Source organism: Bombus fervidus, chromosome 5, assembly GCF_041682495.2.
Source record: "Bombus fervidus isolate BK054 chromosome 5, iyBomFerv1, whole genome shotgun sequence".
Lineage (NCBI taxonomy): Eukaryota > Metazoa > Arthropoda > Insecta > Hymenoptera > Apidae > Bombus > Bombus fervidus.
Window position 1 is genome coordinate 17,015,272 of NC_091521.1, and position 12,098 is coordinate 17,027,369.

Consider the following 12,098-nt stretch of genomic DNA (forward strand, 5'->3'; position numbering starts at 1 on the left):
AGAAGCCTGTTTGATATGTATCGTCTTTTTTTCTTGAGCAAAAATAGTTTCATATTCGCAAAAGGAGTGTCCCGTTAAAATGATACAATTAGAAAACGTTTTTCAATATTACTGAAAAATTTTTACGTGAAAGAAATTACGTTTTAACGGTTCTCCCTAGGTTTTAAAAAATGACGTCATATCGTATTAATAAAATCGTAATGTTTTCGAACATTTTCGGACATAATCGATCACGATGACCAATGCAGCTACGAATGGAATAGATAAGATTTTAAGGCGTCTATGTTTTCTATTTCCCTCGCCGTTTTTTATCAGAATTTATCTGCCCTCGTGTACGCCATTGCATTGGTGTTATCTTTAGCGCTAGATTACACGGGACGGGTTTAAATATACATATACATCTAAACGACACAGTGCACCGAAAATAGTAACAAAATGCAGCTCGAAGCAAAATGAAGAGCTCGGTGACATTGATAAGATATCGAAATATCATGATGTTATGCTGACTTTTTGTTGCTAAATGCAACGATTGTTCGACGAGAGACTATTTCTGTTCTAACGCACGTGTTAATAAACTCACAGTTATCATTAAAATACGAATTAAAAATTATTCTTCCTTTTTTTATATTTCTATTTATAACATGAGATTAAACAATAAACTAAATCGTCCGACGCATACAACAGGTAATATAACGGTCGAGGAATACGATGGATATGAGTAAAGAAAACGTTTAACCTTATTACGTGTAATAAACGAGATTTCCACCTTACTAATCGGCAAACTTTGCCATTAAAATTCGCTCAAGCCTCTCAATTACGAAATGAAAATATAAAAATTAAAAAAGAAAAAAAAAAGAATGAAATACATTGAAAATTTCGAGTGGTTCTAATTCGATAGAGACTGGATATGAATAAACAATTATGTAATTGGAGGCTAAAAAGCGCGTATCGATTCGGTTTAATTAATGGCTGATCGTTCGGTTCGAATTTCACGAAGTAATTAAATGTTCTGAAGAAGTTTAGAGTTCGTTTAAAGTTCAGCTCCAATTACACTCTTATAAATAATATCGTTGTTATGTATATTGTTCTGTGAGGTTGATTCCGTTCGTTAAAAGAACTTACGTAATTAGTTGTCTCTTGGAACATTTCTTCTGTTTTCTGGTTCGAAGCGCTGCTACGGCTGTTAGATAAGTTTTCTAAAGCTTTCGCTGGCGAAATAATGTCCCGAGTAAATTAAGGAAGAAAATGGATCGATTTAAACGGTCCCGTTCTCTGGCAATTGAAAAGGAAGGAATTTGTGCTTTTAATATCCATCCGATAATGGACGTCTTTAAACGAAATCGCTGATTTCTCGTTAATACGTCACGAGCTTCGTCGGATCAGGCAAAACTCATTTTCTTCATTCGACAAAATTGTACGATCGTAGATATCTGTAGATCGTAGATATCACGATCGATAAATAATAATTTGTCATTCGTTCGGAATAGCTACGGTGAAACAATTAATCGTAATTAATTAAAAATCACGTGTTTTGAGATATAATTTCACTCGTGAGGTGAATCGTAAAATTATTTAAAGGAAAGGAGAAGAGGAGGGGGATCGTAACAAAGCGTAGCACAATAAACTCGATCGTTTCGCGTAAAGTCAGTTACAGAATCTGTTTCTCCGAAACTGAAACGCGAAAAACAGTAAAACAATCGTATTTTGTAGGTTACTATACTGCGTTATGGTTAAACGTGGCAGGCTTTTCTTCGAGTTTCCATCCCGCTGGAACGTGGAATGCAACGAAACGGTGCAGTGAAACGGTTTATTGCTGTTTTCAAGGCTTCCGACGCTTCTTGGAACATAAATATTCATCTTCCTCTATGGACCGAGGATAGTTTCGCAATATCTCATCACGTTGAAACGTTAATAATTATTGTTCCGTGGACATATAACAGGATTCAACTCTAGATTATACCGAAGATTAATCGTTTCTCTCTTCTTCCATTGTTCTTCCATGTATCACAAATTCTTTGATGTTCGTTACAAGTTTTTAATTATTTTCCGTACCATTTTTCCTAGTATTTTTATTCAATTTAACAGGTTGTTATTTTCCTTTTATTTACTTTTTATCGCAGAAATAATTCGTGTTTTTAGCAAGAATTTTTCTCAGTCATTCGTTATCGATAGGAGGATGGTTGCGACACACGATGTCGTCTATTATGCCTCTTTTTTAATAACGGTTCCCTTTTGTCACGGCTCGTCAGGCTCGCGTTCCTCTTATCTCCGTTATATCCGTGCTATTACCTCCCTCGCTTTGTCCATTCTTCCCTTGTCTGGGGTTTCGTTGACGAAAAATTCGTCAAAAGACCCCCCGTACGTCACAGATGTCACCCTAATACCTTGAGCCTCCTCTTCTCAACGTGCCAAAATCATAAATCATGAAACCATCAAAGTTACCGAGAGCTAACTATTTCGTTTCAAATCGATCGCAAGTTCCATCGTATCGATGTTCCATCTTCCTTCAAATTTTCATCCATCACGTGGAATTACGAACCGCGACGCTTTCATCCCACTCGAATGCGTTGCTCGCTCACAGAGAGGCACGCGATTACATTTCGGTGGATGATAGTGCGGTACAAGAGAAGCCTGGACACATTTAGTCGTCAGGGTAGAGAATATGATCGATGCTCGACGGCCACGCGAGGAACATGACCATTCTCAATTTCGCGTTTTGCTTGTACCGCCCTTGAAAATCAGGTTGTTCGAAAGGCCATGCTCGATTCGGTCGGTCGACGCGCCTTTGAAGGGGAATATATGTCTTAAATATTCAAAAGCCAACGCACTTGACTCATTGTTGGCGTAGGTCGGTCTGCTTTCCCTCTCTTTCGCCCTGTTTCCAACGTCTTGCGTTTTACCTCCCCTTTCTTCCCGTTTCGCCGGCTTCCTCTTCCCATGTCACTTTGCTGTAATTTATTCTTTTCCTTTCGCTCGTTGCCGATGAAAAATACACGCGATTCGTTGCGAAAGCACTCGGTTATTCCCTTTCATTCGGCTCTTTCTTCTTATTCTTTTGCTTGGGGCGTGTGAACATCTAATACGAATATTATAACAAACAGGGTGTCTAGAATATCTTGTATATTTGTAACTTTCAAATTTTCCACAAATGCATAACATCCACTGTCTAGTTTAAAAGGGCAGTTGCGTTTCCTCAGCGTCGAACCTAATCTCAAGATATACATACATGGAAATCACAAATTTTCCCAATATAACCACGATAGACGAGTCTCACAGGCTTTCGCTTAGAAATCTCAAACAGCGTGGAACATGGAGCACCGTTAACTGTACCAGTGCAAAGCATTATATTGTTCTATTGAATTACGTACGATCCATTTTCTTTCATTGCAATAATTCAATAAAATAATATCAAACAAAAATTGTCGCGCATCTATTATTTCCTTATAAAACGAATGAAACCTTCGAGAGAACCTAATGTAACAACGTTAAGTACGATTGCTAATGAAATTTCAAAATGTTTCCTATAAAGTACATAATGTATTCGTAAAACTACAATCGTTGGCATTTTTGTGCGTTTCGGTATAGCAATATGCAAGACGGTTTCGAGCGTTGCACCGGGTGTGTTTGCGCCTGGTCAAGGTGCCCGACACTGCCCCGGTATAATATACCGTCACCGGACTTGGCCTTGCAGCCACTCTCGCGCGTCCTCGTCTCCCACCCTCTTTGCTACGCTTAAAGCCGCGTTCACAGCTCTCGCAACCCGAACGTTTCCTCGAACGTTGTTTCAAGTTGCTATAGATGCGGCTATAGACCTTTGACCCTCTTGTCTCACTGCCTCTTACTTCCACGAGAACCGTTTATATCTACATTTTTAATATTCTTGTTATTATATCTTATCATATTATTATTATTATTATTTTATATTTTTAGTATTAATTAAAATTTTTTTCCAATAAACGACGTACCGTGTTACGACCCAACGTTAAACGCTTGGAAACTCAATACGATTTTTTAAATGAAAGCGAATCTTGCGTATGGTTTCCTGTAGTTACCGTGCATTTTTTTAAATTATGTATTTAGGCCATTTTTGTTATTGGATCTGTCGATTAGTATTCCCTGCTACTATCGTCTCTGTGAAAAAAAAAAAGAATTTTTATCGGGGCGCTGTGGTTACAACATTCTCCGAAATTTGAAAGCGAATCTTACGTATGGTTTCCTGTAGTTACCTTGCATTTTCTTAAATTATGTATTTAGACCATTTTTGTTATTGGATCTGTCGATTAGTATTCCCTGCTACTATCGTCTCTGTGAAAAAAAAAGAATTTTTATCGGGGCGCTGTGGTTACAACATTCTCCGAAATTTGAAAGCGAATCTTACGTATGGTTTCCTGTAGTTACTTTGTATTTTTTTAAATTATGTATTTAGGCCATTTTTGTTATTGGATCTGTCGATTAGTATTCCCTGCTACTATCGTCTATGTGAAAAAAAAAGAATTTTTATCGGGGCGCTGTGGTTACAACATTCCCCGAAATTTGAAAGCGTCGTTTTTCACCAGTTCGGTCTTCACTAACCTTGCAACAGGTAATTTCCACGGAACCTCTTGCGTCACCATCGAGCACACAAGTCGCCCTTGACACACTAGCCCGAAAAGGGTCAGATTACCCGAATCTTCTTGAAAATCGATCTAATAATCGATGAGCGGAACACCCTGCAACATACCTATAGAAGCGTAAAAATCTGCGACGATCTGCGTTTGAGCATTCAAACGTCTTGTTCAAAGTCGTTCTCGAATCACTTAGAATTATAACGTTGGAATTATTAAATCTGAAGATTAATCCATCCGCTTTATATCGAATCGATCAGAAAATTGTTTTAAATTTAAACAACTGCCCATTTAAAAAAATGGAAAAGAATAATGTGAACTGTTAGTCGAAGAAAATATAAATGAAGCAAGTTTTAGCGTGTTAACAGAAATTTGTTTCACGAATTAGATTGGTGCAAGAAATAATTCGCCGTCGTTCGAACAAGATATAACCGAGTCAAAAGTAAAATTTATAAACAAACGATAAATCTGTCTAAAAAAAAAAAAATAATTGATTTCTACACCCAGTAGCGTAAAGAGGAGACAGATTCGTTGAACGCAGACACGAAAAGTGCTTTCGTTTCGCCGTCTGTCGGCGACCTTCGCTCCGCTTTGCACTCACGTCGATTGCGTAATTAAAGCAAACGGCGTAACGGCGCCTAATAAACGACCGTGATTAGCAACGCGCAATCGACGACCCTAACACTCGAAATAGAAGTCACCGATGAGAGTTGCGACCTCGTTGTAATTATATATTCCGCGGAAACGCGCGGCTGACGAACAACCGATATCGGACAGTGGCGTGTCGTTTAACCTTTTAATTATTATTAGCCTCGAATGCCAACGATTAACCCACTGAATCGCGTTTTGTCTTGAATTCTAAACTGTTTTTCGTTGGATGTAGAGGTTTCCGAAACATAGTTCGTTGATCATTTGAACCTTGAAGCTATATGGTTGGCTTTGAGCGTGAAGGATTTTGGATTTTTTCTGTTTAACCATAAATGAAAATAAAAGAGATTTAAGAGAAGGGGTTTCTCTTTCGTAAAATAAAACAAAAATAAAGAGAGAAAAGTAAAATAATGGAACGAACGTGCTATAAAATAAAAGAACAAAAGGAAAAAGAAAACAGAGAGGAAGAAATTATGACGTCGAATTTACAATTATTGGTGCACTTGCTAGCATCCTTAGGGGTTCGGAGATCTCCCTGTCTCTCCCTGTCTCTCCCTGTCTCTCCCTGTCTCTCCCTGTCTCTCCCTAACTCGCCCTGGCTCTCCGTCGTTTTACACAGTTGCACTTGCCTCTCCGCTCTCCTCTTTGTCATTTTCAACGATTACATCCCTCTCCCCTTCGTTAAACATCAGCAGACAGCCACGATGCTCGTCCAAACCCTGTTAAAACGTCGTTTATCTTCCGATACTCCGTACGTCACGACAGAAAATCCACGACGTGTAGGTATATGCGAGTGTCTGTTCGACTGGTGCATGGTTCGTCGTAAATCGCGCTCGAAATAGAGCGTGGAAAAAAAAGCATCGAGACAGTTACGGTAGAGAACGGAGCACGATGATGGAACCACGCGAATTACGAGGGACGATATGGTGAAACAAGCAATTTGTACCGCGACTTACTCGACGTTGCTTCTTCTATCGAGACATAAAGCTGCGATGCGATGTTTTGCAATCGCAAGTCGGAATCCATTTTATCCATTTTCTCGCCTCGTTAGAACTGTTACGTTTTTGTCACGGAATGAAGCAAAGCTTTCGCGAAAATTTATGCTACACGTTGAGTACATTTGCGAGTAAAGTTACTCGACCTATTGTAAGATAGATTTTAAGGTAGTTTCACGTACACGAGGTCGCCAAATTATTTCAACACTTGCGAGAATTTATTCCGAATATACCGTGTTTTATGCAAAACATTTTGTATCATGCACGACACGATGTAAAGAGAAATACATTTCACATGTAATATACTTAATAGCGTTACATTTGTATATTACGTTATACGCGTACGTATATAGAAATTGCAACGATGACGCTTATTAATAACTCGTATCGGTTCTTCCTGTAGCTGTAAATCACGACTCCGAGTCTCGCGGCGGTAGTTAACGTGGCTGCGTCTTGGACAAGACGAGTCGTCCTCGATGGGTCGGCAAATGGGAATCTCGGTCAGTCGAGGTTGAAAGTAAAAGGACGCTGTCTCGTGAATATTAATGGAGTAAAAGTGTAATTCTGTGACGCGATAGAAAGTAACGTTATTTGGGACACGTATGTTACGAGCAACGTTTACAAAGATTAAAAATTAGTCATTGGCTAAGGAATTATCCGAACACCGTTCGATAGATTTGATTTAAAACAAGTTATACTTACTAAATCCACGTTTAATATAATATAATTTAATGAACCTAATGCAAACAGTATTTTGCTATTCTTAAACGATTTTCTTAAAAACAAAAACCGATCCTGTCGTTTTACAAAAAAAGAGGGAAAAAGAAAAGAAACATATTCCTTTAATGACGTAAAATTTGTTTGTTCCAGGGTTGAGTCTGGACAACAGCAACATGTCCATGTCCTCGGTGGGTCCACAAAGTCCACTGGACATGAAACCTGACACAGCGAGCCTCATCAATCCAGGGAACTTCAGTCCTTCCGGTCCCAATAGTCCTGGGTAAGTAACACTACCATTTTCTCGATAATTTCTAACGATTTTACGATTATCATTGTATCGATGGCACGGAAGTACAATTGAATTCGGTTCGACAAATATCGAAAAAACGGCATTCTGGCGAAGATATCGTAAACAGAGAGTTTCATCACGGACGTAGTCGCGCCCTTATAGAAATCGAGCAACATACTATTCCTTTTCTTATTTTCCTTCTACCATTTTATTGCCACGTAACACATAGAGAGCGTCGTTGGGATATTTAAAGCTAAGAACCTTTGCGCATGGAAGCTGTAAAACGAAATCTTTCGAATGTTTTCATAGTAATAAAAGTTATCTTAATTTGATAACGATAACTCTGGAACGAATGTTACGAAGTTATTTAGAAACTTGAATACACGGTAATTTAAAAAGTTGTTCCAAATTTCACTAGCGGCCCATTATTAGTAGAAAACACGTTGCAAAATCCACTCCGTATACGGAGACGATTATTTAAAAAAAAGTTTTACAGTATTTTGCTCGATCCGGGTCAGTAGTTTCGTAGCTGGAGTTTTTGTTACTCTCTTCTTTGCATGTAAGATCCTTCACCGCTGGTTGTCACAGCAACCTTCTGAGTACGTCGCCGAGTGGACAGAACAAAGCAGCCGCACCCTATCCGCCGAACCACCCTCTTTCCGGAAGCAAGCATCTCTGCTCGATCTGCGGTGACCGTGCCAGTGGCAAGCATTATGGTGTCTATAGGTAAGTCAGACGTTAATAAGCTTAATAAACTAACGACGGCCGTATGCGAAGCAAATTTGCAAACTTTCTGAATTAATTTCTTTGCTAGTACGTTCATCGAGCTATTAAATTTCAAGACTGTGCGAAATAAGAATTTTCGAGAAAATACCTTACTTTTCTATTATTTTTACGAATTTACTGTACAAGCTTAGGGATTCTCGTAGGATTCCTTGTTTTATGGGACCAATTTGTCAGGGTTTTCAGCAATGAATACAAATCGGTCTCATTCCGGATATCGGACAATTTTTTCATCAGCGGTAACGGTCGCTTCAAGATCGATGAATTCACTTTGATAACCTTGACCTCTGGATAGTCAGAGGGAGGGGGGTGGCTTCTGAACGTATTAATAAATTTCGTTGATTTACCTATAACGTAGTGGTCACGATAACGTCGTCTGGATGCAATGATAAATGCTTGCTTTTTTTAGTTATCGTCACCTTCGACCTTCCACTGTCTTCGTTCTGTATATCTTCTCGTTTGTTGTCAGACTTACAACCGGGACCGTTTATTGAATTGCATTGAATGTCGTTACAAAGAGATCGTTCTTACTGTGACGATACTCGTAACGACAACAACGTGTTTACGCCAATAACGCGGTACAATCAGATGCAAAGAGTTACGACATTTTTCCAACGTTGATTATCGAGAAAATGCGGACTGAACGGCTATCGAATGATAAGAAAGGAGAAAAATAAAAAATATTTGTTTCATTTTAGCTTTGGAATTGAATCGACGAATGTAACTTGCGGACAAAAAACCATTAAAAGAATTAATAGAGAAGAGGTTGAGACGCAGGATGGATTTATCCGAAGACTGAAATAGAAAGTAGAATAGTCCACGTCCCATATTAAACCGATCGATACCAGGTGACTTAGGAATAATTCATCTTTTATAAAATTATGTAACACCTGGGTACTAAAATATCCCATGAATGGTGACGTATTTTTTAATAATCCTGTATATAAAATATGATAAATAAATCGCTCGTAAATCACTCTTTTTTACGAAAAAAACCACTTGTCTCGAAACGAAGAACACGAGACCGTGATGGATGGATAATAAACCAGAAATTTTTTTTTAACGACAGGTTACATATATATATTTTTATCGACACCTTATTCTCGAGTCAAAGGAATTAAAATTTATTAAGAACTTAATAAATTTCTTTTACTTTAAAATTTTCACAAAGTGACGTACGATGGAAACGAAATTTCTGAGAATTTATGATGCAAAAAAGATTCGTCGTGGCTTTACGAGTTCTAGAAGCTAAAAAGTACGATAAAAAATAATACAGAGGACGGTACAATCTTTTTATATCTACTGTAAGAAGAGATGAATGAGGGTTAAATTAATAACATTAATAACGACATCAAGACACGGATATAAATATCCATTTAGTGAAATATATCATCTTGCACAAACGAGCGTACGCTGTGCAATGTACAGGCATCTTTATTCGCGCGCCAAATATCGAAGAAACAATTCGTCGAACACACCTTCGACTAGTTTCTTTCTTGGTTCTCGCACCTACTCGTTACGGCGTGTAGAATTCACAGGAAATTAGGAAGTTGATAAAAGCTTTAATTGGATAAGTCTGTAGCGCTAGAAACGCGATTAGACGCTTTTATTTCGAGACACCTATCGAAGATAAGAATATTATCGTGTATGCATAGCAAACATGGTAATCTGTTGGTCAGAGAACAACCTTCATAAAAATTTGTAGTTTAGACGAATTATTTTTTTATTTATTTATTTATTTTTTTTTTTTTAGTTCTTTTAACCTTGATGTAACTCTTACTGTTTCGACTTCAAGTCGACTATCATTCTATCAAGGTTTGCAAATTATTAATGTAAATAAGAGAAATATTGCAACGCACAGGAAATTCGTATGTAACGCGTTCCCAACGGATGAATCTGTCAGACGAAGAAGTTGATGATGACTCTCTTCCGTAACGCGACGAAAAATTAAACTTTAACGTCGAGGACTTCTCGTCAACGCGTTTATCGTTTTCTTCTTGAAAAACGATGTTAAGAACAAGTATATTTATAGATGTGCACACCGTGGAAATTTTGTAATACTCGACGAAAACTCGGGTTAATAAAGTTCTTCGTTTCTCTCTTTTTTTCATTTAATTGGATGGAATGTGTCTGTATGCAAGAAGAAATGAACGAACGTTGGCTATCGAGTTTCTGAACCATTTCTACCACGTATCGCTTGCTATCTCGCTTTTAATTGATTAAGAACCAACCGATGTTCCACGTAATAAACGTCATCGACCGATTAAGCGTCGTGCGTTGCACGTGAGTCGCTCGAAAAACTCTCGAGATCATCGATGTGTCGTAAACGCACGATAAAACGATCTTGAAAGCTACAAGCTACTGGTATTTCGCTTCCTTTATTTTTCTTTTTTTTTTCTTTTTCGTACGACGTTCGTTTGAAATGAAAACAAAGTAAAAGATTCCAAGTTTCAAAGTCTCGATTTCTTCTATGTAAACAGAAACTTCCAATTTTCTGTATTTAAATCCGAAATCCTAATTTTCCTCGCTCCGGTTAAACATTCCAAATTTCTTTATTTAAACTCAAACTCGCCCATTTAAATTACCAATTCTTTGAAACTCTTCCCGAAATTCCAATCGTTTTCAAGTCATACACAGAGCGTATCAACGATCGTCATCCGCCTCCCCACTTTGGGTATTGCGCGTGTGTGATCAGTGACCACGGCCGATGATGATGGTCGCGTTGCATCAGAGTCTCGACAACCTTGGACTTGCTCGCGTAGTTAGGACGACTAGCCAGCCGTAGTTCCTACGGGGCAAGGGAGGACGACGAGCCTTGTCTTCTGCTGTTCGTGCAGCCACTTTGCTCCAGTGGCAGCTAATTAAGCAATCACGGCCATTATCAGGGCCCGTGTCAGATATATCGCCGGTCTGTAAGAAACAACAATCCTTTCTTCCTTCGTTTCTTCCTGCACTTCATTGATTAATTGACTGACTGGTATTTTCTATGCGCTTTATCACTTCCTCCCAGCGATGGATTTTTCATTTTTTTATTTAACGTAGTCAAAGCGTGCTACAGTTTTTTTTTTTATCTGTCTTCGATTACCTTTTGCCGAGGAATGTTTCCGTTAACGCTTTTCAATTTTTAATACAACGGTAATAGCAAATGGAAGAATAAATTGGGCTAACGATATCGATAGGTGGAAAACAAGGCGCGTTGAAAAGGAAAGAAGATTGAAAAATCGAGAACAATGGATCAATAAATGCTAAAATTGTAACGAAGATAAGGAATATTGTAAAACTAAAGAGAGATTACTTCTATAGAAGTCTCTCAAAATTAATCAAATCTTACCGATTCTGCCCATTAGCCATGAATTACGGCAAGAAACTCGATAGACGCAATTTGTTTTTTTTTTTTTTTTTTTAATCTCTAGAAATCTCTTTTTTCCCTTGTACATTAGATCCACAGCTGCTTTTTACAGCGTAAGTTCAAGACTGGTCGCAAAGTAGTTCAATAATTAATAAAGCGATTAGGCTGATAAAACGCGATCGAGACTGTATAATTAAACGAGAAATTATACTCGACGGAATTAATGGTACACCGAGCTCGTGGAAACGAGTTCTCGACACTTTGACCATCGAGCTTGTGTACAGACAGAACCATTTCTCCTGTGTCATTAGTACTAGTATAGCAAAGTTTAATTTAATTTCCATGAGATATTTAGTTTTGAAATTTAAAAATTATCTAAATAGATCTAAATAAACCATGTAATGTTTTGACAAAGTGAATTGAATCTCGTAAAGAGACCTAAATCCTTTTTAATCGATGACTATTACGTACGATAGCTGTGGAAGCTTTCTTTATTTTCACAGCACGAATTAAGTAGGTGTTCGAGGAGATTACGCGAGATTACGAGTTACTTTACTCGTAGAAAAACATTAAACGATAGTACATCAAAGAAAATCGTGTGGCGCTATTCAATATCGATGTTATTCATAGGCAAATGCCTTTGCACGTTTCCTATGGCGGAACTTTGCTCCATGGATCGAGCTTCTCCACGCGTGTCCCGCGTCAGACTT

General features: G+C 38.1%; 1 protein-coding gene and 1 long non-coding RNA gene across 9 annotated transcripts in view; one reads left to right on the forward strand and one right to left on the reverse strand.

Moving 5' to 3' along the window:
- Usp (retinoid X receptor ultraspiracle) overlaps positions 1-12,098 on the forward strand; it is a 144,903-nt gene that overhangs the window by 42,019 nt on the left and 90,786 nt on the right. For 7 of the 8 annotated variants that reach the window (XM_072003831.1, XM_072003825.1, XM_072003830.1 and 4 more), the window contains 2 exons: positions 7,118-7,247; positions 7,821-7,982. In XM_072003831.1, coding sequence (XP_071859932.1) covers positions 7,118-7,247; positions 7,821-7,982 — 292 coding nt within the window. The remainder of the gene's footprint in view (positions 1-7,117; positions 7,248-7,820; positions 7,983-12,098) is intronic. The other variant, XM_072003829.1, reaches the window with a different exon arrangement.
- Positions 1-12,098, reverse strand: part of LOC139987508 (uncharacterized) — a 252,164-nt gene that overhangs the window by 40,736 nt on the left and 199,330 nt on the right. The window lies entirely within an intron of this gene.